The 26,177-nt window shown below is 40.2% G+C and overlaps 1 protein-coding gene across 8 annotated transcripts in view; it reads left to right on the top strand.

Moving 5' to 3' along the window:
- MAP7D2 (MAP7 domain containing 2) overlaps positions 1 to 23,645 on the top strand; it is a 155,801-nt gene extending 132,156 nt beyond the window's left edge. For 7 of the 8 annotated variants that reach the window (XM_032777993.1, XM_032777995.1, XM_032777996.1 and 4 more), the window contains 9 exons: positions 2,720 to 2,955; positions 3,995 to 4,121; positions 6,471 to 6,675; positions 7,653 to 7,757; positions 9,486 to 9,539; positions 17,049 to 17,127; positions 17,817 to 18,003; positions 19,827 to 20,104; positions 21,938 to 23,645. In XM_032777993.1, the coding sequence (XP_032633884.1) occupies positions 2,720 to 2,955; positions 3,995 to 4,121; positions 6,471 to 6,675; positions 7,653 to 7,757; positions 9,486 to 9,539; positions 17,049 to 17,127; positions 17,817 to 18,003; positions 19,827 to 20,076 (1,243 nt within the window). In that variant the 3' untranslated portion in view covers positions 20,077 to 20,104; positions 21,938 to 23,645. Of the gene's footprint in view, positions 1 to 2,719; positions 2,956 to 3,994; positions 4,122 to 6,470; positions 6,676 to 7,652; positions 7,758 to 9,485; positions 9,540 to 17,048; positions 17,128 to 17,816; positions 18,004 to 19,826; positions 20,105 to 21,129 lie in introns of all 8 variants that reach the window. The other variant, XM_075060110.1, reaches the window with a different exon arrangement.
- Positions 23,646 to 26,177: the final 2,532 nt, after the last annotated feature.

A 26,177-nucleotide genomic window follows, 5' to 3' on the forward strand; every position in this document is an offset into this window, starting at 1 on the left:
CACTCACATGCAGCTAGACCTAAGTGAGAGGGGATTATTATGACTAACGTATAGAGGGCTATTGGCCTGAGACAAAAAGACCTACATCCACACTTAACTGAGAAACGAGCTAGTTACCCAACACTTCAACATCGTAAAGAGGGAGCTTGAGATAGACCAACATCCACATTACATCCCAAACTCAAAAGACTGCTGGTCTACGAACACCGTGGAGTAGCAGCCCACACCTGAAGCTGAAAATTCACTGCACGCCCCTCCATTGGGCAGCCTGTTATGAGCATTAAAGATCATTAGCATTCCATCAATTCCAGGTTCTCTTGTCTCGTCCATGAATGGTTTGTTCCAGTAGCCCACTTATCATCAAATTGTCCTGGTTCCTCAACATCTGGCACGGACCTTGTTAATCTGGGCAACGTCCAAGCCGGCATGACTCTCCTAGTTCGTGTCACTCTCATATTTGAGGTAGGCTAGTGAAGCGTTAGGGAGTCTTTTGCCCAAGGACCCCTACTGGAAAGTTGGGTACCAACGGGGATTTGAACCCCGGTCTCTCGTATCAAAGGGCGGTCTCCCGTATCAAAGGGCGGCGCTCTTAACCGCTACGCTATCCAGTTGCTCATACAGATATATATAAAATGCTTTCTTAATATAGATATTTTTAATATGGAGTTCATATAATCCACATTTTTTAAAAATAAACCATTTGCATCAGTATTCTAAGGCAGAAAATTGCACAGGATTTTTTTTCAACTTTACAAGTATTTAAAGTATTGAAGCTATATAAATAACAAATAGTTTCCTCTTACCCATTTTTGTTTCCTCTGTTAATATCTGTTCTTTAATATGTGCATATTTTAAAGACATAGCATAAAAAGCACACCTTGGACAGAGTGTTATGATAATAAGCTATCTATGGATCTACAGCATGCGCTTACCCAAAATACTTTATCAGCACCATTGCTACTGCTTACATAGTGCAACAAAAAAAGTTTGAATACCTGAGTTTTCAGTGTCCAGTTTATCATATGTATGATGCTGATCAAAGCACTTAATGAGTGATCTGGATCAAACCTGGTCTACTCCATGTAAATCTTTAGACATGCAATAAGTGGTCTTGCTTTACCTTAATATACAGTTATTTTTTCAAAAAATAAGATACTATTGAAAAGATACAATGGTTGTATCTAATCATATTAGTGCATATAATTTAGCCAAAACTTTGCTCTTGAATTTTCTGGAAAATTGTTGTCTTTTGGCCTTGGAAACACTAAGATGGACCATTAGGTGCACTCAGGTTATATATGGGCAAATACCCAGATTTGATATGAAATTGCAATTGAGGAAAAGTCAGTATTTTGGCTAGCGTATGACACTATGTGACTTTCCTACTGTATACTAGGTGTGTTCTTAGCCCTGTAAATCAGAACTTTCTGTAAGCAAACTTGAATACTCAGAGAGTCCTCTAGTACCTGATATGGGTCTCTGTGTTTGAGCAGTTCCAGTGTATTTGTAGCAAAGAGAAGATGCCAGTACTTCAGCCTATGGGCAGGGCCGGATTAACTTTTTGTGGGCCCGGTGCCAAACGTATTTGTGGGCCCCCCTGGGGAATGATTGTAAAAGGGGTTGGGGGCAAAAGCACAGTGGGGCAGGAGCTAGGGTTGGTCCATGGAGTAAGGGAGGGGCCAGGGGTAAACTGCAAGCATAGCAGGGTTGAGGAGGGGGTAAACAGGATCCCCCTTCCCCCGCCCGCCCACATACAGCAGGTACCTACCTGGTTCTAGCCCATTCTTTTCATCTCTCTCTGCACTGAGCTGCCCCTCCTCCAGCAGCAGCAGGACAGGTTCTCTTCCAGCTAGGGTGATCAGATAGCAAGTGTGAAAAATCAGGATGGGCTGTGGGGGTAATAGGTGCCTATATAAGAAAAAAACCCAAATATCGGGACTGTCCCCTGCCAGCAAACAGCTAATCGTCGGCAGGGAGAGGGATAGCAAGCTGAGGAAGAGGCAGGAAAGAAGCTTGGCTGCTGGCAGAGTCTGCCCTGCTTCAACAGGAGCCCCAGGAGCCTGCAGCATCAAACTTCTGCCCCTGCGGGGGTGGGAGAGAGAAGAGCGGCTGGGCCAGGCCAGGGCCCCTTTGGACCGTGGGCCCCATGGTAAATGGCGCCATGGTAAATCCAGTACTGCCTTAGGGGCAAAGCACCACAAGTATACCGCTTCTCTGTCTATACCATGAAAGTTGACATACAGACATAGTAGTTGTCTTAACTTTATACAAGTGGCATCAGCACTTAAATGCTATGGCAACAGCTGACTTAATGGGATGGATGGATAAAAACAAAATAATGCGTTTCGCTTAAACACAGGCCTCTGCTACATGATTTAAACAAGGAGCTCCACTGGTTCAGCCAGTAAAGGAGCTGATAACCACACAACCCAGGTCTGACATTCAGTCTCCTAACGGGTAGTGATGTGGGTGGGGTGGGGGATGTACGTATGTATATATAATAAATTCAAGCCAGTAAGTTAATACTCTTCTAGATATATAAACACACTCTCCCTATCACTAGCATTTCATTTCTTTGATAGTCAAAGATACTGTGTCAAAACCTACAAGAAAGGAGTAGCAAATATCTGTTAAGATAGAGCTTCATACTAAATCACATACAATTGATGGCGTTTGTGACTGTTCTCTCCCTCTCTTCCACCCCCGACCCCAACCTCAGGACAGTTACAAAGACGTATCCACAGTCTCCTAAAAATGTTAAACAATATCCTGCATCTCCTGTGAAGCACCGTGTCACCTCTAATCTCAGCCAGGAGACTCCTAAAAAGAAAGCAGACAAGGAGAAAGAGAACACCACTAGCCACAAACCCCAGCTATCTTCCACTGAGGAGATTGTGGGCCAAGCAGTTGCTGAGAAACATGTGCCTTCTGCAGGAAAGACTGAAAGCAGTGAAGGTGAGTTTTGCAGCAAGGATATATCTAAAGCTGCTGCAGGTACACGATGCTTTTAAACAAGGGCATTTCTTTCTTTTCCTAAAGCTACTTGTAAATCTGAAGTTTGCAGTATCTATTGAAATCACTAGTTATATAATTTCCATTGTGGTGATATGGATAAATTCTTAATTAAAAAAATGCAACATGAGGTAGCCAAACTGAGGATTCCCATCAATGCATCTCATGGACCAAGGTTTTCAAAAACAGGAGCCTGAATTTCTGAAGTTAGTCATTTTCATCAATGGAAGTAGAAGGATGCACGGTTTTGAAAATCAAGTCACTTATTTAGATGCCTAAGTATGGATTTAGGATCTAGGCATAGGCTTCTTTTTTTTAAATCTTGCCAGTTTTGGATTAAAACTTTTTTTTCTTTGCTATCCTCTTTGTATCTAAATGATCAGTTAAAAACCCCTTATTTTTTCCATTTTCGTTTTTCATGCTAACAAGGTGTTTCAGCTTCAGCTGTACTAATCATTTGAAGTCAACAGTCCTTAGAAAAATGAGCTCCTTGAATACTCCTTACACTTAAGCCAAGTTTTCAGAACTTAACGTTATTCTGTCTGGTACTTTCCTGAAGTGCTGGGCTCTATCTGAGCAGGATCAGGGTCCATTTAGCTAGACAGTAGATGCCACTTGAAAGTATTGTCTACTTCTTTCTTTTAAGATGCAGCTAAATCTCTACAGCAGTTGTGATCTAAAATACTTCATCACACAATGACATTATTTTTATATTAATCTTATTTCTATGACTGTGTCAGTTTCTTTAAAGTGCTTGGTACTTTATAGACAGACACGAAATAAAGACCCTGCCCTAAGAAGTTTCCAGTGCATGAAGGATGTAAAAAAGTACTTGTGAGGTGGATAAGAGGGATGGGAAACAGTAGGCTACTGTGAAAAGATAACATGCTTATTGAATACATGTTACAAAGTATATATATGTATGTGCTGTGCTTCCTTTTTTCATTTCATGACTAATATTGTAAACACAATGCTCCACCAGGGAAGCTCACAGCAGGAACTACGGATGCAGAAGAAGCTACAAAAATTCTGGCAGAGAAAAGACGGCAGGCTCGTCTGCAGAAAGAACAAGAAGAACAGGAGAGACAGGAGAGAGAAGAGCAGGAAAGGTACTTGCTGTCATCAAAAAAAAACAAAAAGAAAATGGTGGTAGTCATTAGCACCCAGAAGTCTAAGGTCAGTGGCCCATTGTAAAAAAAAGTATAGTACAAATGTAATGCTGACAGACCCAGGTCATCAGTGGTGGGATCGAACCTGGGACCCTTAGAGCTTAGTGCATGAGCCGCTACTTCATGAACTAGAAGCCAACTGTCTCAGAGCTAAGGCTATAGAGCAGAGTCAGTCACTCTCTCTCTTCTCCTCCTCCCCCAAGGTGGCACAGAACATCACACCCAGGAGGTGTGTGAGTTACACAAACACATCATAATAGAGAGAATCCCTAAGAGTAGATCTATTATGGGACCTCAGAACTTTTGAAGATCAAGTCAGCTACTCAGGAGCCTAAGCTTAGGCCCTCATGTTTTTAAAAATTTAACTCAAATAACTAATTACTCAAGTCTTTTTATATTGAGTGCAATAGAAACGTGTGTTTTTATCCCTGTAGAAGGCCGGAGGCTTCTCACTCTTTCCCTGCTTTACGCTTCCACACATCTAAAGTGTCTATCCTTCTGTCCCTGGAGAACTGAATGGAATTTAATTCAGAGCTTGTCATTGCTCCTTTACACTGGATAGAAGGAATCACTGTAACATATCACAGTGCAGTTCTAGATCCTTTCCCTCACCTTGCTTTCCCTATGGCTAAGGGAATATGAAGATACTGCAGTGCTCTCAGCTCATTCTAGCCTGAATTGATTTATTTATTTACAGATCAACTACCATGCAGTCTGCTGCTACCTCCTGCTTCCTTACTGAGCTGTTAAGCAGCCCATGGTCCCTAGGCTGCCAGGCTAAAATTGCACTGGGGACAGAAAGCTCCATGGACAGCCAGGTAGCCCAAGGACCATGAGAGGCTTAGCACTGCATGGAAGGGTTAGCTCCCAACTATCCTGACCTCCTTAAGGTTTTTGGCGTACAGATGCAAAGTGTTGTGTAATCTCTCCTGTTAAGTGTGTCAAGCTTTATGTGTGTAAAATTTGAAATGCTGAGGCTCTAAACTTGGCTGTTTTTTTTGTTTTTTTTTTAAAGTATGAAACTTTAAGCAATTCAAAAGATAGGAGTTTTACCCTTACTTCTACGTGCGCTGTGGAGTTAACAGACATGAGTTTCTGTACTCCTGACCCCCTTAACTCTCTGTGTCCTGAGGTATTGTTTCTGGACTTACGCACTCATGAATTGAGCAGGACACACAAGTGAATTAAAACAGAGACAGGGATGGGTTTAAGCAGCAGGCCACAACTTTATTGACTTAACACTGGGGAAGGGCATTATTTGTGTCTCACCCACCTGGTCTCTCTCATACCACACATTTAGTTCAGGTCTCACATCATGTAATCAATAACTGGGGAGAGAACCTGCTCAGCCTATCCCTACGACATAGCCCACTTCTGAATCTCACCCTCTGCCCCCCGAGGGGTTTAGATGATACCAAAGGTTTGGTCTGCAAAGATTTCAGGTCTCCGCTTTTCCCAGAGATGCACGGGCCACCAGCAAAATCCCAGGTCTCTCTTACTTCAGGAATCTGGCTCTTTTAGACTTTTGCCACACTGGACACCAGCTGCAAATTGTGACAAACTAACAGTTCCTATAAATTGCTAATATTAAAATTCCAAACCTTATTTCTTTTAATCTAACTCCATGACTCTGTGAGGAGGGTGAAATGATTGAACCACTGTGCCTCAGTCAGTTTGGCCCAATGGGAAAAATTCTTTCCTGATCCCAAAATGGGACCTGTCAGACCCACAGCATTGCAAACACTGAGCTTATCAAGCTTATGAAGGAGGTATTATCAGGTATGTGTTTTCCCTTCCTTCTGGGACTGTCTCTCACTATTTTCACCAAGGGAAGGCATTTGCGCGTTCAAAAATAACTTCATTCCTCAGATGGACTGGAGTGAGGTGAAATTATCATAAGGCAAAAGTGAGAATAAGGGTCCTTTTTAACTACTCAAAGCTTGAAAAATGTTAGTTCTGCATATTGTAGTTGAAATTACAAACACATTTCTTGTTCTGTCCCACTTTAGTCACATCAGTGTTCAAAGGGAAATGTCATTCCTGCAAAACATTAGATGGGGTGAAAATAAAGCTTAGAATGGAAGCCTGGTTGCAACTTGAATTATGGAGTTGTGGCCAATCCCTCCATTGTGTCAGAGCCCATTCCACACAAATGTATGCAGAAGCATATATTTGCAGCCAAAATACATTCTGTACATACAGTGCATGCACTCTGTGCGCCTTTGAGTTCTGTGTTAAACAAAGTGCAACATGTGCTGCATTTTTAAATGTGCTGCTGTGTTTTTGAAGGCTAGAGAGAGAGGAGCTGAAAAGAAAGGCAGAAGAAGAAAGAATTCGCCTAGAAGAAGCAGCTCATAAGAGAGAGGAGGAAAGAAGGCGCGAAGAGGAAGAGGCTAGGAGAAAAGCAGAAGAGGATGCCAGAAGGAGAGCTGAGGAAGAAAAAATGCTAAAGGAAAAGCAAGAAAAAGAACTGCAGGCCAAGCTTGAAAAACAGGTATAGTACAAGATATCTCTTGCAAGAACTCCTGTTAAAAGAGCAGAAATCTAAAATACAATCTGCCTACAAAAGCAGCAGAGAATCCTGTGGCACCTTATAGACTAACAGACGTTTTGGAGCATGAGCTTTCGTGGGTGAATACCCACTTCATCAGATGCATGTAGTGGAAATATCCAGGGGCAGGTATATATATGCTAGCAAGCAAGTTAGAGATACTGAGGTTGTTCAATCAGGGAGGATGAGGCCCTGTTCTAGCAGCTGAGGTGTGAAACCAAGAGAGGACAAACTGGTCTGTAGTTGGCAAGCCATTCACAGTCTTTGTTCAATCCTGAGCTGATGGTGTTCAAATTTGCAGATGCTAGCAAGCTAGCTTGCTTGCTATATATTGCTAGCAAGCTAGCTTGCTGCTAGCAATATATACCTGCCCCCTGGATATTTCCACTACCTGCGTCTGACGAAGTGGGTATTCACCCACGAAAGTTCATGCTCCAAAACGTCTGTTAGTCTATAAGGTGCCGCAGGATTCTCTGCTGCTTTTACAGATCCAGACTAACACGGCTACCCCTCTGATACAATCTGCCTAGAGGCAATGGACCTGATTTTCAGATGTTGAATCACTGGAAACTTGGTGTGCTCAGCAAACCCCATCTTTATTTATGAACGTTATAAAAAACTATTAGTGTGGAAAAGTTATTGAAGAGCACTTAATAACTTAGAGTCCATTGCTGCTTAGATCAAGTGGAAAGCAGAGGGACACTGTAGTGACGATAAAATGTAATCTTCAGTGATCCCTTTTAAAATGGGACATGCAGTCTAATGAAACTGAAAACTCTTACTCTTTCTCTTTCGTAAGATGCTTGCTGACAGAGTTAGGCCGATAATACATACCTGGCAGGCTATGCAAGATTTTATAGAATCTGATAATTTGTCTAAAATAAATAACAGCTCTATCTTAGCTTACACATTTTAATTAGAGAGAAGAAGCTGAAGCAAAGGCCCAAGAGGCAGCTGAACACATGCGACTGGAAAGGGAACAAATCATGCAGCAGATTGAGCAAGAAAGACTGGAGAGAAAGAAGGTAGGTGTTCATCTCCAATTTAAAAGAACTAGTACCTTTGTTGTTTTTAAATGCATAAATCCAGAAACCTGCCCAAAAATATCCAAAACAAATATTCAGTTGAGTAGGCAGAGTTCAAGGGTGGTTGTGTTTTTTTTTTGTTTTTTTTTAAACTTAATCCATATTAGCTAGTTTCTAACCAGGAGAAACATGTACCTTAGAGTTTGTAACAAACTTATTAGTTGTTTTATTATTATTTTTAATTCATAATTATTAAGGCAGTTCCTAGGGTCCCACTGACAATGTGACCCCATGTTCTGTACAAACACAGTATTGGACTCTCCCTGTCCTGAGGAGCTTACAATTTAAATGGACAAGACAAAGAGTAGGAGAAGAGAGTATAACATACAAACAGACTGATGGTTCCCACTCAAACTTATAAGACACATAAATTTAAAAACAATAATAGGGGTGTGTTTACTTTAAATAAATATGCAGTTTTTAATTGAGAAAGTGGATTTGTACTCTGCAGAAAAAATAGTATGTTATCCAGTTGGAAAAAGCATTCTCCTCCCACCCTACTCTGAGGGGATGGAGAGCCACTCTGTGGCCACTACTGCAGTTGTTTCCCTCAAGTAGGGAAATGGCTGGTGGTTCTGTGTAACTCCGTACCCACACCCTGCATAGCATCCACGTAGTGCATAGTCACACTGCATGCCTGTAGGTGGTAGGACAGACTTTCCCCCAGATTTGTAGAAATCGTTGTCTTTAGCTTAATTAAGAGATGCCTTCCCTTTTGTGTTTTTTCTTCCAGTTTCATTCCACATTATTAGTCTTGGAGGGTGGAGGGGTTTAAGTTTAGTAGGGTCAACCACTTGTACATTGGAACATAAGAGCTAGAAGTGATGTCTTTAAATCTAAAATAGTTTAAGTATATAACTCATAATGCATTTGATGAATTAACAAGCAGAAAAGAAGGATTTTATAGCAGCATCTGACACATTTCTAAAAGGAGTAACTTCACATGTTTTATCCCCCCCACACCCTCCAATAAACAAAATTGGTACAACTATATAAAAGTGTTTAATTTTAAATAGCAAATGGATTGCTATTCTAGAGGACTGCTGCTGACTTTGTGATCTGAAGAAGCAGTAGTTGGAGACTTGAGCAATTAGTGTTCATCTGACAAACTTTCTGTTCAGGAAGTTGGCACAGGGGGCTAATAATCACAAACCTTTTTATTATTTTTTCTCTACTAATTTGCACCTGGTGAGAAATTCAGTTTGTTGAAATTGTGACTGCAAAGAGAGCTCCCTTCTCCCCTTCCCCTCTTCTTCTGTGGGTACATCTACACTGCAATAAAAAACCCACGGCACCAAGTCTCAGAACCTGGCTGAATTGACATGGGCTCACAGGGCTTGAGCTGGAGGCTGGAGCTCATCCTCTGAGACCCACCCCACTGGGCTCCCGCTTGAGCTCAAACATCTACACTGCCATTTTTAGCCATATAAATCCAATTCAGCTGACCCAGGCCAGCCACAGCCATGCTACGGGTGTTCTATTGCAGTGTAGATGTACCTTCCGTCTTCTTCCTTTCTAGTGAGGGCAGAGGCAGAGATAAGTTTGTGACGCTCAAGTTAAATCAACCTTCCCTGCTGCACATTACCAATCCCATGAGCCCTTTATCCCAAATTCATAGTATGTCTGCCTTGTAACCTTCTGATGTGATTGATTTACATTGCTTTCTAGCGCATAGATGAAATAATGAAGAGAACAAGAAAGAGTGAAACACCAGAAGTGAAGGTATGGAACAGAGTGCTCCCACACACACATACATACCCTGCTCCCAGGATATTTCCCCAGTGGGTGTGGGTGGCAGGGATGGGGAGGGACACTGTAGGATTGCTCCCTGAAGATTAAATGCTTTGACTGGAAATGCTCTATTCTTATTTTTCTGTTAGATTTTAAGAATTAGGAGTGACTATAGTTGTGGCAGCACTGTGAGGTCAGTACTACTCTCTTAGGCAGTGGAGGGGGTGAGCCGTATATATTGTTCATAACTGTACTGCTGAGAACTGGTATCTTTAGGCAAAAGTCACATGCAATGCACTGCCTACATTTTGATGATGTTGAATTAATCGGTCATAGAGCTCTTGTGCTCCTCCATGTTAATTCTGATCACGAGGCGGGATTAACAGCAGAGCAGAGGTGTCTGATGATGCATCAAAACTCAATGGACAGAGGTAAAGTGTTTGACTCTCACTTCAAACTTTTACTTCATAACATTTTCTTTTAGGGAAGCTGTTCCTTTATTTAGCCTAGGAGGCTCTAGTTTTCTTTAAAAAGACAAAACCAGAAAAATCCTCTCTCCCTTCTACATTTCTCTAAAAGCTACCAGACATTAGGCATATGAGGAGAGGCTTTGTCTGGCCAGGGGGAAGAAATGGGGATTGTGACTCCTCAGCCCAAAGGAGGGGACCCCTTAAAGGAGGTAGAAGGGGGACCTCACTTGAGCCAGGGAAGGACTGGAAATGGCACAAGTGGGCCACTAATCCATGGATGCCTTGGGGAGGGAGGTTTTTTAGTGAAATCCCTCACCAGTAAGGAGTTGTGCCACGATCTGCCCAGGGACCCTGTGTGCCTGCAAGCATGCCCTGACTATCTGTGTGGTAAGCAGCCCTGGTTCAGCAACTCTGACTCCAACTGCCTGCTTGTTTCACCACAGCCACACACTGGTCTCCAGCAGCCTTGGTTATTGCTAGCCAAGTGATCCCAACACGCCCCCAGACCCCAATTTCTCCAAAACTGTCTGTCCTGAAGTGTCTTGCCTTCTCCTGAAACACTCAGAGAAATAATATAGTTCATTCGCTCCTTCAAAGTGACAAAAGCAAATTAGTGCTTTTTATCTTAATTTGGGTAAATACACTCTTCCCTTCAAACATACCACTGAGTTGTTGGGATTTTTTTGTAAAAATAAAACAAGGGTATTAACAAAAGGGTGTAGGTTAAATGATACCAAGTAGAAGGAATAAAAATAGAAAGGGTTACAGACAAAAGTAAAAATACGCTTTCTAGTGGCTAAGACTTAACTCAAAAGCTACAGCCTTTGTTTGAGGTAGATTTCTTACCAATCTTTTTCTTTCCAGCCATGCCTGACGTTCTCTCTGTCAGGACCTTCCACGGAAGTACAAGGGGCTGGTTTCCCTTGTCTTTCTAGGTGACAGATCTTTGCCTAAGCAGGTTTCTCACTTATATTCAGTTCCCAGAAACTTCAACCCCCTTGGTTAAAGGACCCGTCTTTGTCATCTTGCAAAAGTTCTAGCCCCTTGTGTCTGCCTACTGATGGATGCCATGATGGCTTCTTCCTCTTGCCTTCTATTATCTTCCCAAACTCACTCTTTTGTCCCCAGACCCAGGATTACATCATGCTGTTCTTCTCTTCCTGTGGACTTCCCATCCCCCTGCTGATTCGTATGTAAATGGTGCTTCCATTATTTTTGGTCACACCTCGCTTAATGTCATTGAAGACAGATAGATAGCTGACTTCTCTCCTGTGGCTGGTGGCTTTTTTTTAATCTTTCATGTAAATGTGCCTTCATTGTCTCTGCCTGATTACCAGGTGGGTCAGACAAACAAATGCACATTCTTCTGTCTACAGCAATCAGTGCCTATGCATTGCTTGCCAAACACATTTTTGAGAACATAATTCTAGCACATATCTGTAACTCTTTTACACACTCCTAGGGCCGCCCAGAGCGGGGAGCAAGTGAGGCAATTTGCCCCAGGACCTGGGCTCTGCAGGGGCCCCCAAGAGAACAGCTGAGGCTCCTGCCCCAGCCCCCAGCCTGACCCCAGCTCCCCCTCACCTGGAGCCTCAGTGCATCCAGGAACGTCCCTGAACAGCTGCGCAGTGGGGCTCTGGCGGGGCTCCTGAGCTCCTCCCCGCTCAGAGCCTTGTGATAAGGGGGCGGGGCAGTGAGCTCTAGTGGGGCCTGAGTTTGCAGTCCCACCCTCTTACCACGTGGTTCTGGTCCCACCAGAGCCCCGTTGCACCGCTGTTCAGGGACACTCCTGGATACTGTGCGCTGAGGCTCCAGGTGAGGGGGGAGCCAGGGGTAAGGGGCCGGGGGAGTTGGATAAGGGGCAGGGAGTCCTGGAGACAGTCGGGACAGAGAGGAGGCAGAGGTTGGGGGGCGCGGTCAGGGGACAGGGAATGGGGGGGGTTGGATTGTGGGCATTCTGGGGGTCTGTCAGGACTCAGCGGAGGGGTGGATAGGGGTCAGGGGACAGGGAGCAGGGGTGGGGTCTCACAGTGGTGGTTGGGGGGGCCGTCTGGGATGGTGAGGGACAAGAGCAGGCTGGGTCAGGGATTCTGAGGGGGGCAGGCAAGGTCAGGGGCAGGAAGTGGTGGGGGTCAGATAGGGGAGAGCCGGCCAGGCTGTTGGGAGGCACAGCCTCCCTGCCTAACACATTCAGCAGTTTGAGGTTTGGCAAAGAGCCAACTGTTACTTTTCCATTAGGGCTACCATCCTTCACTCTCCAAATGCAATTATAGTCTATATTTAATTCGTCTCAGGCCGAAAGGCTGAAGATTGTCATTGTTCAGTGAGTAGCTCCAATTGAGAAATAGCCACAGGGGAAGATCACATGAGAAGTAGCGAGGAAGCTATAACCACTACCCCTTCTCTCAACCTTTACTGGAGAGGAGAACCGAGCGCGCGACGGCTCGGGGTCGACCTGCATTCCCTGAGGCATTGTCAAAGGACGTTAATTCAGGGGTTCTCCTAAACTTTGTACTGTGTGACCCTTTTTTCACTATAGAGAACTCAATTGAGTGTCGACCTTTATTGTGCCACCCGGACCTTGAGCCTGATAAAGCTTTATGATATATGCTGGAGCAATAGGTGGTTTGAGGGGAGGCGACAGCTGCGGAGCCCCTGAGGGGGTCCGCCCGGAACCCTGGGTTATATTTAAATTTAGCAACCCTGGTCCATTCACTGGATGCATTTGCATTTTGAGCATTTCAATGGTTTCACAGCATAGGCTATGCCAAATTCTGGAACAGAAGCTCCAATATGCCTTATTTCTAAGGAGTATGACATAAGCTTATACTAGGGGTAGGCAATAGCGCATAATGCGCCACGAACATGCCAAAGCAGCACACAGCTGAATTTTCTAGTGGCACTCACAATGCCTTGGGTCCTGGCACGGTGGTGGGAAATCTCCATATTGTACATATAATTTTTAAACAAATTGAAGCGTCTTAAACCATTTAAAAACGTTATTTCTAACTATATACAAATAATGGAGTTTGATTATATAGAAATTACGACTTATTAGAAATAGACCTTCTGAAAACTTTGAATAAATGTGTTAGCTATGCGTCTATGCATATAACCTTAATATTAGATGTTGAAATCAGAATATAGAAGTAACTTGACACACAACGTCTTCTGAAGGTTGCCCGACCCCTGACGGCTTACTAAAGAACAAACCCACATAACCACTCCAGTTGTGAGGGACACCATGGGAGCCAGTCTCTTTGGGAAGACAGATACAATGCATGGAATGTATAATGTCCATTTAATTGACTAGTTTGTAGCCAGCGATGGGAAGGAAATGGTGTCCCTACCCTGGATGTCAAGTGTGAGATTGGATGGTAGAGAGAGATCACTTGAGCATTAGTACCTGTTTAGGGTGTTCCTCCCTCTCTGGGCACCTTGGCATCTGGTCACTGTCGGTAGATCAGGAACCGCGTCTGGATGGACTCTTTGGTTTGTACCCAAGGCTTGCTTCTATGTATTCTAAGCTTAATGATACCCAAGTTATTTGAGACTAGTATATATATCGAGAATCCAGCTAGATATTGAGAAACCTGGAAATAATCTGACTGGCTGGGCTCAGGCGTTTGCACAAGCTGAGATGTTCAAAAAGTCTTAGGATGTTATTAAAGCGGAAAATTTTTATTTGTTCTTTAAACAATCAAACACAGCAAAGCAGCAAAATATTGGCCACACACCTTGAAACTCCAAACCAAGAAAATCAAGGTTTTGGCAGACAATTTCACTTTTCAAATAAACATAAAAACAAACAACAATTTTGAAGGAAAGCAGCACATGTTCATGGATTTTTTCTGCTTTTTAAAAACCCCTAGTTTTGATCCCAAAAAGGTTTGATGGAAAATATTTGTCCAACCCTTTAATGAGCTTAGTGCCTTTAGCACTAGCTGATGCTGAGAACTCAGTGAATCTGTAAAGAAAGTTTCTCACAAAACTGGGTTTGTGCCGAGATGCCGGAAGGTTTATCCCAAGGACCGCCTGTGGTGGCGGAGCATAGTGAGGAGGCAGTTTCCCCAGGCCCCGCAGGACCACCCATGAAGAATAAGTATTGTATAAAATTGCATTTTTTAGGAAGGGGCACCCAAAATTGCTTGCCTAGGCCCCCCGAATCCCTCCTGGAGCCCTGCACACCCATGCAATTCGATCAAGAGATTAATAAGTTGCTAGTGACTAGTTTCAACAATGATCTATTACATGCCACTTTGGGTATATATCATGACAACAGTCTATGAAGTGTAGTGAGTAGTCAGCCTGATGATTGCTGACACAGAGTACTGAAACATCAGTGGGCCTTTGTGCACAAGGTATTCATAGGGCTGTTGATAATCACAGTTAATCGACGTGATTACTCAAAAAATTAATAGTAATTAACAAATTAATTGTGATTAATTGCCGTATAATATGCACTATTAAAACAGATAGAAACCATCTGAAATGTATTAAATATTTTGGATGTTTTTCTACATTTCAAATATATTGATTTCAGTACACAAAGGATGCAAAATATACGGTGCTCACCTTTATTATTTTTCTTACAAATATTGCACTGTAAAATGATAAAAGAAATAGTATTTTCACTTCACCTACTACAAGTACCATAGTGCAATCTTTTATCGTGAAAGTCAACTTACACATGTAGATTTTTTTTAGCGACATAACTGCAATAAAAAAAACAATGTAAAACTTTAGGAGGCCTACAAGTCCACTTAGGCCTGCTTCTTGGTCAGCCAATTGCTAAGAGAAACAAGTTTGTTTACATTTGTGGGAGATAATGCTGCCACACTCTTATTGCAATGTCACCAAGAAAAGTGAGAACAGAACATTTGTGTGGCACTTTTGTAGCTGCATTGCAAGATATTTGCTCCAGATATGCTAAACGTTCGTATGCCCCTTCATGCTTTTCCTCATTCCAGAGGACATGCTTCCATGCTGATGGTGCTCGTTAAAAAAAAAAAATGCATTAATTAAATTTGTGACTGAACTCCTTGGGAGAGAATTGTGTCTCCTGCTCTGTATTCTACCTGATTCTGTCATATATTTCATGTATACAATCTCGGATGATGACCCAAGCATGTTGTTCATTTTAAGAACACTTCACTGCAGATTTGACAAAAACAAGGGAAGGTACCACAGAAATCCGTGGAGAATTCTAAGGATAGCCTACAGCACTTGACCCAAGGTTAAGAGTCTGAAGTGCCTCCAAAAATCTGAGAGGATGAACTGTGGAGCATGCTTTCAGAAGTCTTAAAAGAGCACACACTCTGATGCGGAACTACAAAACCTGAACCACCAAAAAAGAAAATTCACCCTTCTGCTGGTGGCATCTTACTCACATGATGAAATAAACATGCATTGGTCTGCCTTGCTTTGGATTGGATGATATGGATTGGATGATGAGCAGAACCCATCACGCAGGACGCGTGATCCTCTGGAATGATGGTTGAAGCATGAAGGGACATATGAATCTTTGCGCATCTGGCTCGTAATATCTCAATGCTAAGCTCAACAGTGTAACACAAAACCTGTCCACTTTCAGATGACATTGTAAACAAGAAGTGGCAGCTTTATTTTCTGCAAATGTAAACAAACTTGTCTGAGCGATTGGCTGAACAGGAAGTAGGACTGAGTGGACTTGTAGGCTCTTAAGTTTTACATTGTTTTGTTTCTGAGTGCAGTTATGTAACACAAAATCCTCTTTCACGATAGAGATTGCACTACCATACATGTATTAAGTGAATTGAAAAATACGGGTTCTTTTATTTTTACAGTGCAAATATTTATAATAAAAAATAAATATAAAGTGAGCACTGTACACTTTGTATTCTCTGTTGTAATTGAAATCAATATATTTGAAAATGGGAAACATTCAAAAATATTTATATAAATGGTATTCTATTATTGTTTAACAGTGCGATTAATTGCAATTATTTTTTTTAATCACTTGACAGCCCTAGTATTTATATTTCATTCCCAAGGACACTAGCTCCTACCCATGATCATAGTAAGACTAGGTTTTATTGTCTGTGGTGGACACTACACTAGTTGCTTTGCTGGGGCATGGGAAGGAATTTCTCTCACTGCCAGAGTGGCTGAGACGGAGTGGGGGTTTTCTGCAGCTCAGGGACCTGGTGGGGCAGGTCAGGAACAAAGGTTCATGTTGTCTCAGCTTAGTAGGTATCCAGTGGAGTTACTCATTGCATGGAGGATCTGGTTCCCTGATGAACCAATTGGAAGTGGATATATGGGAAGGGCATCTTCTGGGGAAATGGGACTCCTACCGTCTGGTATAGCAGGGAGACAACCTCATATCCCCACCCATTCTTAACCTTCATATGAGAGGAGGGCAGTGAGGACCCAGCAATGAGCTGGGGCCAGGCAGGAAGTCCAGAGGGCTGTTGGTAGTCCTCACATATAGGGGGAAGTATTAAGGAAAGAATGACCAGCACCATACAACCCTTGCCAGGTATTTCCAAAATGTGTTAATAAAATTGTGACCTAATTTAAACTACATCTCTTGCATCTTATCTTTCTTCAACCCCCATTCTCCCAGCCATGCAGGATTTCCCCATCCATCTCAGTCAACTTTCTGCCCCCCTTCTGGCACTGTCCTATCCCATCCACTCCTCTACCACCATTCACTTGAGCCTCTGCTCTTCCCTTTGTCTTCCTTGCACACCTTGTGCCTCTGCATCCCAAAGGGGGAAATGAGGATAATTTCACAAGACCATGTGTACTCTGAGTAACTACTCTGGCAGTATAGAGAATACTTCTATAATAGATGCAGCCTAACGATAAAATTCTGTGTTCTGTAGTTTGTTCTTTATGTGCTTGAATGTACCGTAACTGAGGAAAAGCATTCTAGGAACAATTGTTTATTAACCAGCAAAGTTTTTTTTAAAGGTTCTCCGTCCAGTCAGTTCCCTGAATCTTAGGACCTTGCATCTAATGCAGTTAAAATATTGTTTGGTTACAGAAGGAAGAGCCCAAACTAGAGATACCATCACCTTTGACTGTGGAAAAGCAACCAAAAACTCTTGTTCTCAGTCAAACAGGTAAAAGCCCTTCATTTTTGTTTAGAGCAATATTCAGTCTTGATAACTTGAAAACAAAAATCCATAACCTCAGATAGTGCTGTATGATCACAGATGCTGTGTTTTCATTCAGAAAAGGGACAGATACATTTAAGTGTAAATATGTTAAACATAAGAAAATAGAACATATTTGGTTTACCAAAGCATGGTAGATGTAGAAGCAGGAGACAGCTATCCTGATGGGCAATATTCTACTCCACAGCATGTCCCAGATAGCATTTATATAAAGTTATTCTAGCCTGCAGATTTCTGTTTGTTCATTGTAATCTAGTTTCTGTTTTGTAGATTCTCTAGAAATATTCTCCCCTACAGCCAAGCTTGACATGCTTTTTAAACATTGTTTTAAAATACAGTCCCTTTTGCATTTAATTTGGTTTGCTAACAGCATATATATTAAAATAATGAATGAAAAATGGGTATATAGTGAAGTGTGACTATGGTGTATTTTTTCCCCTTCTCTAGGGCTTCTCTGTGCATGTTGTAAAAGATAATATATTATCTTGTTTCTTTTTCAAACTGTCCTACAATAGCAGGGTGATTGACAAGATAATATGATGGGTCACTTTCATCTCTAATTTCTGTGACTCAAACAATTTTATGATTTTTAAATATAAACACTGCTATTGCTTCCTAATGAGGTTCTTTTATAGAAATCAATGGACTGACAGCCTGCCAGGAGAGTAAAGGCTTAGAATATGTTGCTGATGAAACACTTTCTCGAGATATATTTTCTAATGGACTTAAGTCAGTTACGGGGCTTATTCAGCTGGATGCCATTGATGGGAAATCTAACAGCATGGATGATTCAACAGATGAGGTTCAGTCTATGGATGTGAGGTACATGTCACATGAAACACATAACTTTTAAGTAACTGTTCAGAAAACCAAAACCAACCCACCAAGACATATGCAGTTCTCTCATTTCATTTGTTAATCTATCTCTCCGCACAGCCCAACCCCAAATATGGACTCCTGTGTAACTACGCTTTGTATGTTCTGACTAGTAGTGTGCTCTCAAGAAGTAAATGCACTTTCAGATCGAAGGATAATTACAATCTCTTATCTCACTCTCATATCCTGCAAAATAATTAAGCTGTTCCATAGTTCTCACTTGCTAAGTGCACAGAAACGTGCCCAAACATTTTGGATTGTCCATAGAGTTCACATGCTGTATTGGTGTGAAAATGGGTATTTAAATATCAGATTTTGTTTTGTACCAGAACTATAAAGCAGTAGTATATAAGTCATTGTGTTGTACAAATAATGCTGCAGGTTAGAGTTTCAACATTCACATTTTCAATTATTTTAATCTTAAGTCTTTTAATTCATGTCAATATAACAAATATTTGGCAACAAGTAAACAGTGTGAAGTAAGCAAGTAAACAAGCATTATGGGATCTTGGGTGAAAGACTCTTATTGTACAGTGTATGCAACAAGGAAATTGAAAATTTAAGATTGCTCAGAACCATAGTCCTAAATTCCTTGATTTTAGTAAAATCTCATATGTAATATTGCATTAATGTAGTCAATGGACCAAATTAAGTCCTGATGCAACTCTAATTACTTCAGTAATTATACAATGGATTCATTTATTCCAGTGTTAGGTTCATTTAATTTTTAGTTATAACTTAATAGGGGAATGAACACTATATTTAAGGTTATAAATATATTTATATATCTATGCCAAACATTGATATACAGATGTCTACAATCTTTGCTTACTTCCTCCAGTTTCTTTTAACAGATAGTCAAAAGGGCATGGGTAGATTTCAAATGCAATTTTAATAAAAGATGGTTCTTGTTAAAATCTTGGTATAATCTTCAGACATAACGTAACATGAAAAAGCTGAAAATTAAAGGAACCTAACATCATCATCAAATGGATGCATTGCATAACTATTGAAGTAATTAGCGTTGCAATAGAGCCAAATTTGACCCATTGATTAAAAAACCTACATTAATGCAATATTAAATATGAGATTTTACTACAATAAAGGAATTCAGAACTATAGTTCCCAGCAACCGTAGAATTTAAATTCCCTTGTTGTGCTGCATTTAGTTTGTTCTGTAAAAGTTAGCTTTTTAAATTTCACATGGTTTCACAATTTTCACATGGTCGAATATATCTTTGAAATCTGTACTGTGCAAAATTAACAATTTGAGACCATGGTTCTGCAAAGATTTATCCACAAGCTTAACTGAAATTTATGCATTGAAGCCATTGTGACTACTTGCTGTTCATGGAGATAAGTATGTGTGTAAACCTTTGCAGATTTAGTAAGATGCAATTAAAAATGGTAAATATAAGGTACCTGATGGTGCAGGGAGTGGAATATTCAGCCTTTTTAACCTCTGGGTCACCAGTTGGAATCCAGCCTCTCTGAAATGAGTTTGTAATCTTAGTCCAGTTCCTACTGGACTGTGTCGATGTCATGCTGCCACCACCAAGGCCAACGTTTAAGGAGTATGAAGACAGAATTACTTTCTCTCCTCTGTAAGTTGGCTCCTTTGTGTATGAGTTGGGCACATAGTGCTGAGGCATGTTGTATCTGTTCTGAGGATAAATAGAACAGCTTTCAGGGCTGTTGTAAACCTTTTCATGAACACTACGAGCTTACAAGACTTTTATTCTGCTTTTTCCTTTCTGTCTTTCATACAGTCCTGTTTCAAAAGAAGAACTTATATCTATCCCAGAATTTTCACCCATGAATGAACTCATTCCCGGTGTTTCTATGGACCAAAATGGAACAAGTAATTCCAGGGCTCTTGAAGATCTCTTGGATTTCACAGGACAGGCCACTTACTCCAAGATATCCAGTGAAAACATTAGTCTGGATGATTGTAACAAAAACTTGATTGATGGATTTAACAGTCCTGGGCAGGAGAATACACTTAACTCCATCTGTTGACAACCACACGACTGTTGTACAGATGAAGGTACAATATTGTGAGAAATATCTAAGATATGACAAGTTATTGGGAATGTAGATAGCACACTTTTTAGATTAATCCAGTAGTGCCAGCAGCATATGTTGAGAGTTAGGCTCCTGGACATTTAAATTTGGCATAATCTTCCGTGAGTAGACTAAAAAGGAATGTAAGAATTGGCATCGTGGAAAAGAGGAATGGTCCACTTAGTCCTGAATCCTGTCTTAGTGTGCAGTCTGTGTTAAACAGTGTCCCTCAGAGCAAAATATAAACTTTCAGAGTGCTCCGGTGTATAACAAAGCAGAACGCTCCAGATCTTAACTGTAACTCTAAGGTATGAGAAGTGATGGTCCTTCTAACTTTACCCTAGCTAGTATACTAGGGTAACAGATGCTATTCACTCTTCTTTTAAAACAGTATTCTAATCCTTTTCTGATATGTGCTAAACTTTTTGTCTGAATACCCTGCAGCCAACACTTTCACAGATTAATTAAATGTAACATAAAAAGCTTTTACTGTTATCAGTTCTAAATTCTCTTCTAATTTCCTCTTATTCTTGTATTATGGGAAAGGGTAAATAGAAGTAAATGTTCAGCCTTCTCTACATGTTTAGTCTTTTTTATACTCCTATCATACTACTTACTCTTCCCCTTTCAAATGAAATAGTCTTAGTCTTCCTGAAATCTACTAAAATAGACTGTATAGTAAAACCTGAGTTTTGCTTAGCTATACCTTAACCAATCATCTTACTGAAATTTAACTAACCAATCCTAACATACTGTAACATGGTTATTTAACCAGTTATACCCCACCACCTTAATTGGCTTACACTCAACAAAATTAATTACACAGCAGACAGAAACAATCACAGAACCAGACAGAGACCATGCAAATAAACGTACAAAACAATACAGAAGTGAGGATTTCACAACTACATCTATACAGACATAAGGGTTTTCCAGCTGTGTCTATTGATAAGTGAGTTCTTGCCAGACAGGATGCAATCAAACTAAGTTTCCTTTTACATATTCTAGGCTCTTCTCTTTCTCTGGAGGTGATAGGAATATCAGGATAGGATTGTATTCCTAACAGCCCAATAGCACCTTATTTCAATGTGGCTAGTTTGGAATGTGAGGATGTGACCATACACTTCCCAGCTTATGGCTGCCTTTGCTGCTTGGCCGAAGAACCAGGCCTCAGACAGTCACAGTAAAAGAAGGCCATTACACAGACAGTGACTTTGATTCTCTCTTTTATACCTCTATAACTAGCTAAGTGATAAGAATACCTAAATTCTTAAAGTATAGGCCTTTGCAGACAGGCCTGAATATCTATATCCTAACACTTAATAAAATGTTTAAGACTTTTTGTTGATCTGCACTGGTACCCAAATCAGTTACATTAACGCAATTGAAGCTACCTGTTTAACTTAAACATTTCAATGATAAACTCAGGGTATAATGAAAAATATAGATGTGTATTCTCTTTTCGTTAAAGAACTATGCAACCTTCCCTTTATGATAGTTCTTAATTATATCTCATTTCAGTTTAATCACAAAGAGAGACCAGTTAAAAGCAGGACCAGTTAAGTATGCAGGAATGTGGTAGTGATTGCCATTTATTATGGATGAGTACTGTAGTTGTATGCAGCATTGTACAGACAATTAAGTAACAGTCCTTTTCCTGGAAAGTCTGCAAGCTAAGTGACATACAGTATGATATACTGATAGTCTTAACGTTACGTGTAGCATTGTACTTTATTGCAAGAGAATCAGTTCTCAATTATAAAAATTGGAGCTATTTTACTTACATAAACTGTTTGGGTGTGTTTTTAATTGACAGAGGAAGTATTTATGGAGGATATACGTCCTGTCATGGTACTGGCAGTAAAATATGAGCTTGTCATCTGAAAGAGCTTCTGCAGTCTTTGAACACTGGATTTCACATAATCAGAGCTGAATATAACTTTGTCTTCCCAAGTGGTATGTTGAATAACTGGCTGTTCTTGGTAGATGCCAGGAATCGATAACCTTGATTGGTTCCAGGGAAGATCAATTGTGCTTTAGAATTTTGGCTTCAGCTGCTAAGAAAGGTCTTACTACTTTTTTTTTTTTTAAATTTAAATTTCATCTGAATACGTCACTGTGATTTTTACCCTGTGCATTTTATTTTAAAATCATTCTTCCTTTGGTTTTATCATACAAGTACTTGATGTCATTTTCTTGTAAATACTATGAGGTTTGCCCACAGTGCGTTGAAATTAAATAATGTACTGTACTTTAGCTCTGTGCCTATTTTTTTTTAAATGGGGAACAATACTGAAGAGTTCTCGGCAACTCTTTTTTGCAGGTGTATAATTGCAAAACTAGAACTGAGGAAGCATGAAAACAAATAATTATTCAACTGCTGGAATCAAAGGAGCCTCCTTACAGACTGTGGAGGGTTAGATTTATCCCCCTGCTACAATGCATCACACATGACTATTTTGTCTTTTTTTTTTTTTAAGTCAGTAGTGACAAAGCAGTTTGTTAATACAGTACTAATAAAGCCTTGGGTTGAGTCTCAGTGAAATCTTTAAAACTCCCTTGATATAACACTTGTAGACAATGTAAGCATAATACCATTACAGTTCTTTAATATGTATTCTATAACTGCAGTAGTTCTAAGCAAGTATGTCATGGGGTTCAGATAAATGTTGAGTTAACTATTCGAGATCAATTATTAATACCAGCAGGCTTTCATTCATGTAGACAACTATTTTGTGTCTTCCTACAGACTCAACAAAAAATATAATCAGCGGTAAAACAATATACAGATATTGCAACGGAAATACTAAGTCAATGAGACACTGTCTCTCTCTCTCTCTCTCACATAGTATTTTCACCTATATAACAATATTAGCCTCCTTAGTACTCAACAAACATCTATATGGGAAAATTCATATCAAGAATGTAAAATGTAGATATTATGTGCCATACAATGTATTTTGGTTAGTTTTATTTCTTTTGGTGAACTATGGTAACTTTTATCCTATATTCTGTGCTGCCTGGAGGACATTTTTGTCCAAATCTTTAAAAAAAGTCACTACAATTCTGTTTGGAGACTAACAAAAAAGTAGAAACTTTCATATGTAGAGAAGTTTACAGTGTAGCTTGGTCTCAATTGTAGCCACATTCTTCTGCTTTTCAAGCCAGCAACTGTTTAAAGATTGAAGTAGCCAATGAACCTGTGTGTGAGTATATAAAGAAAACATGCCTGTAACAATCATTCTTTTTATGTTGGTGTATTTCAGCAAAATACCTTTCTAGTGACTGTTCAGTAAGCTGTAGCATGGTATCGTGTCTTCCAAATTAGTCCTACAGTTGTTTCCTAAATAATAAAGAACCAAAACAAACTAATCATGTTTGTTTTGCTTGATATATTGTGTTTGGTGGATGTCACCTGAGATGTTATATTTTATTATGGTGTCATTGTATAACCTGTAGATTACCTCACTTGCATGACATGTATAGCATGTATAAGAGTGAAATACATTTTCATTTGAGTGTGACTTGTTTCCTAGCTTTTTTCCTCCCTCCAAACAATCATGGCAAAACTACTTAAAAATGGCAGGGGGGACAGTCTGATTTGTGGTGGTTTTCTCAGCAAGGCTTAATACTAAATGAAGGGATAGTTCCTTAGCTTCTCAAAATACTTACCTTTTTACCTGTTGTTTTCAATCTGATGTGGTGATTTGCTTCTATTGGCTGCTCTGTTCTCTTACTAGTCTTCTCTCAGGTGTGTGAACTGTGAATTAGCCACATTACAAAGCAGCCTAAAATGTAAAAGTTAAACTGCTCCTTAGACTAAAGCCAAAGATCTTTTTAGAAAGAGACCAGCTTGTTCAATGTAGTGACTAACAGTCCATTGAACTCTTGGGGAGGAGCAGTCTGCAAACATTTGTTTTAAATAAAAGTAAAATAAAACAAAATAATTTTAATGGAAAATATCAAATATATGTTTGATATATTTTAGAGTGTACTAATACGTTACCTCTGTCATCCAAGATATCTCTTTCCGTCATAGTGTTTCAACACATGCTCATTTGAGTTCTGTGGTACACTGGGTCCTGTATGTGATTTCTCAATACAATTGCATCCTAAGATGATAGGAGGAGACACAGATAGGTGTACATACAAATAACTTCAGATCCTTTTCTTACTGACTTCCAAAGATTTTCTCAGCAGGATTTGGCTGAATATCTGGGGTTACTGCTCTTGTAGAAAATAGAATGTGTCGAGGCGGGTCCTTAATTCATTTTCTTACTCTTTGTACTGGTATTCATATTTGCTGCTGTGGTTCAGAACTATGCAATGGACTTTCTTTGTATAGGACAATGGTCCTGGAACTACAGTCTGTGTACCACAGGTGGTCCTCCAAGTTCTTTCTAGAGATCTACAGAATTAAACCATTTGAGAACCACGCCGTAGAGAAGTGGGGTAGAGAAGTGGATGAAAGTGATCTTTGTTATGAAGTGATCCACAGAACGGAATTGTTGGAGAACCACTGAAATAAGCCTGTTTCATTGTGTTAGATGAAATCATACACTACATTGCTAAGATGAAACTATAGAAAAGTATTTACACTACTGGACTAGAGCAAAATTACTATAAGGTGGGTCCACAACTAGTTGAAAGATGGTACTCAGAGTAGTTGTCAGTGGTTCACTATCAAATTGGAAGGGCATAGCTAGTGGGGTCCCCAGCGGTCAGTCCTGGGTGTGGTACTATTTAACTTTCATTAATGACCTGAATTACAAAGTGGAGAGTGTGCTTACACAATTTGCAGATGACACCAAACTGGGAGGGATTACAAGCTCTTTGGAGGACAGGTTTAGAATTCAAAATGACCTTGATGAATTGGAGAACGGTCTGAATTCAGTAAAGACAAATACAAAGTACTTCACTTGGGAAGGACAAATGCACAACTACAAAAAGGGAATAACTAGCTAGGTGATAGTACTACTGGAAAGGATCTGAGGGTTATAGTGGATCACAAATTTAGTTGGGTCAACAATGCGATGCAGTTGATTTTCATTAGTACTCAGTCCTTTATCATCTGTATAAGCTCTCGTGTCTGAAAATTAGAGAGTACTACTGCTCACTCTGCTAATCATCAATTAACTATTTTGTCTATTAAGAAAGTATTTTATGGGAAAGACAATTTAAATTTGAAAGCAGGGAGTAAAGAGGGAAAGGGTTTTAAGCTTTTATTTTAAATCTAAAATGCAAGCTAACAATGTCTTGTCCTTCGGAAGAGTTTTATGACACTTGTTTTCCACTCTGTTTCCTCATTTTGCACAGACGGAAGTACTGAAATACGGTGAGAAGTTCTTACAGTATATTTGATCATTGAAAACCAAGTAAATAGTGTAATCCTGTTTCCCAACCAATGGTTTGGATGAGTATCTGAACCCTGCAACATGCAGGATCAAAATGACCTAGAAGCCAGGGTCTCATGGTTCACAATTAGACATGCAGCCTGTCTGAAATCCAGCCTGTGTGTGTGTTAGAGAGATGCTAGCTCAGCCTGAGAGGAAATTAGAAAAGTAGAAAACTGCAGTAATGAGTGACATGATTTACATAGTCCTTGAACTGAGAATGTTTTATTTATGTATTTTGGCAAGCAATCACATGAGCTGTATATTTCAGCCATATGTGCGCAGGTTAAAAAGAATCTCTGAAGTTAATGGGAGTTGAGAGTGCTCAGCACTTCACAAGATTGGACCTCCAAATATCCAGAAATATCTAATTATAGAAGAATTTTCATGGATGTGAGATGAGATCATAAACTGGAAAATTATTCTCATACTATTATTTCCTGTATTTTTCTGAGAATGACAGCCACATATTTACCAAATACTACATATGAGCAGTACTTGTTATCCCGTGGAAAGACAGAGTGCAGGCCAGTGGCTGGCAATGTTAGGGCAATGCAGGCATAATACAATACTGAACTTTCAAAAATTCAGGTGTCCCTTATGTCATCACAATAACTTTTCTCTTAAAATAAAGGGAAAACTATTCTATTGTGATCTAAAACC

Source organism: Chelonoidis abingdonii, chromosome 1 (genome assembly GCF_003597395.2).
Source record: "Chelonoidis abingdonii isolate Lonesome George chromosome 1, CheloAbing_2.0, whole genome shotgun sequence".
In the NCBI taxonomy this organism is placed as follows: domain Eukaryota; kingdom Metazoa; phylum Chordata; order Testudines; family Testudinidae; genus Chelonoidis; species Chelonoidis abingdonii.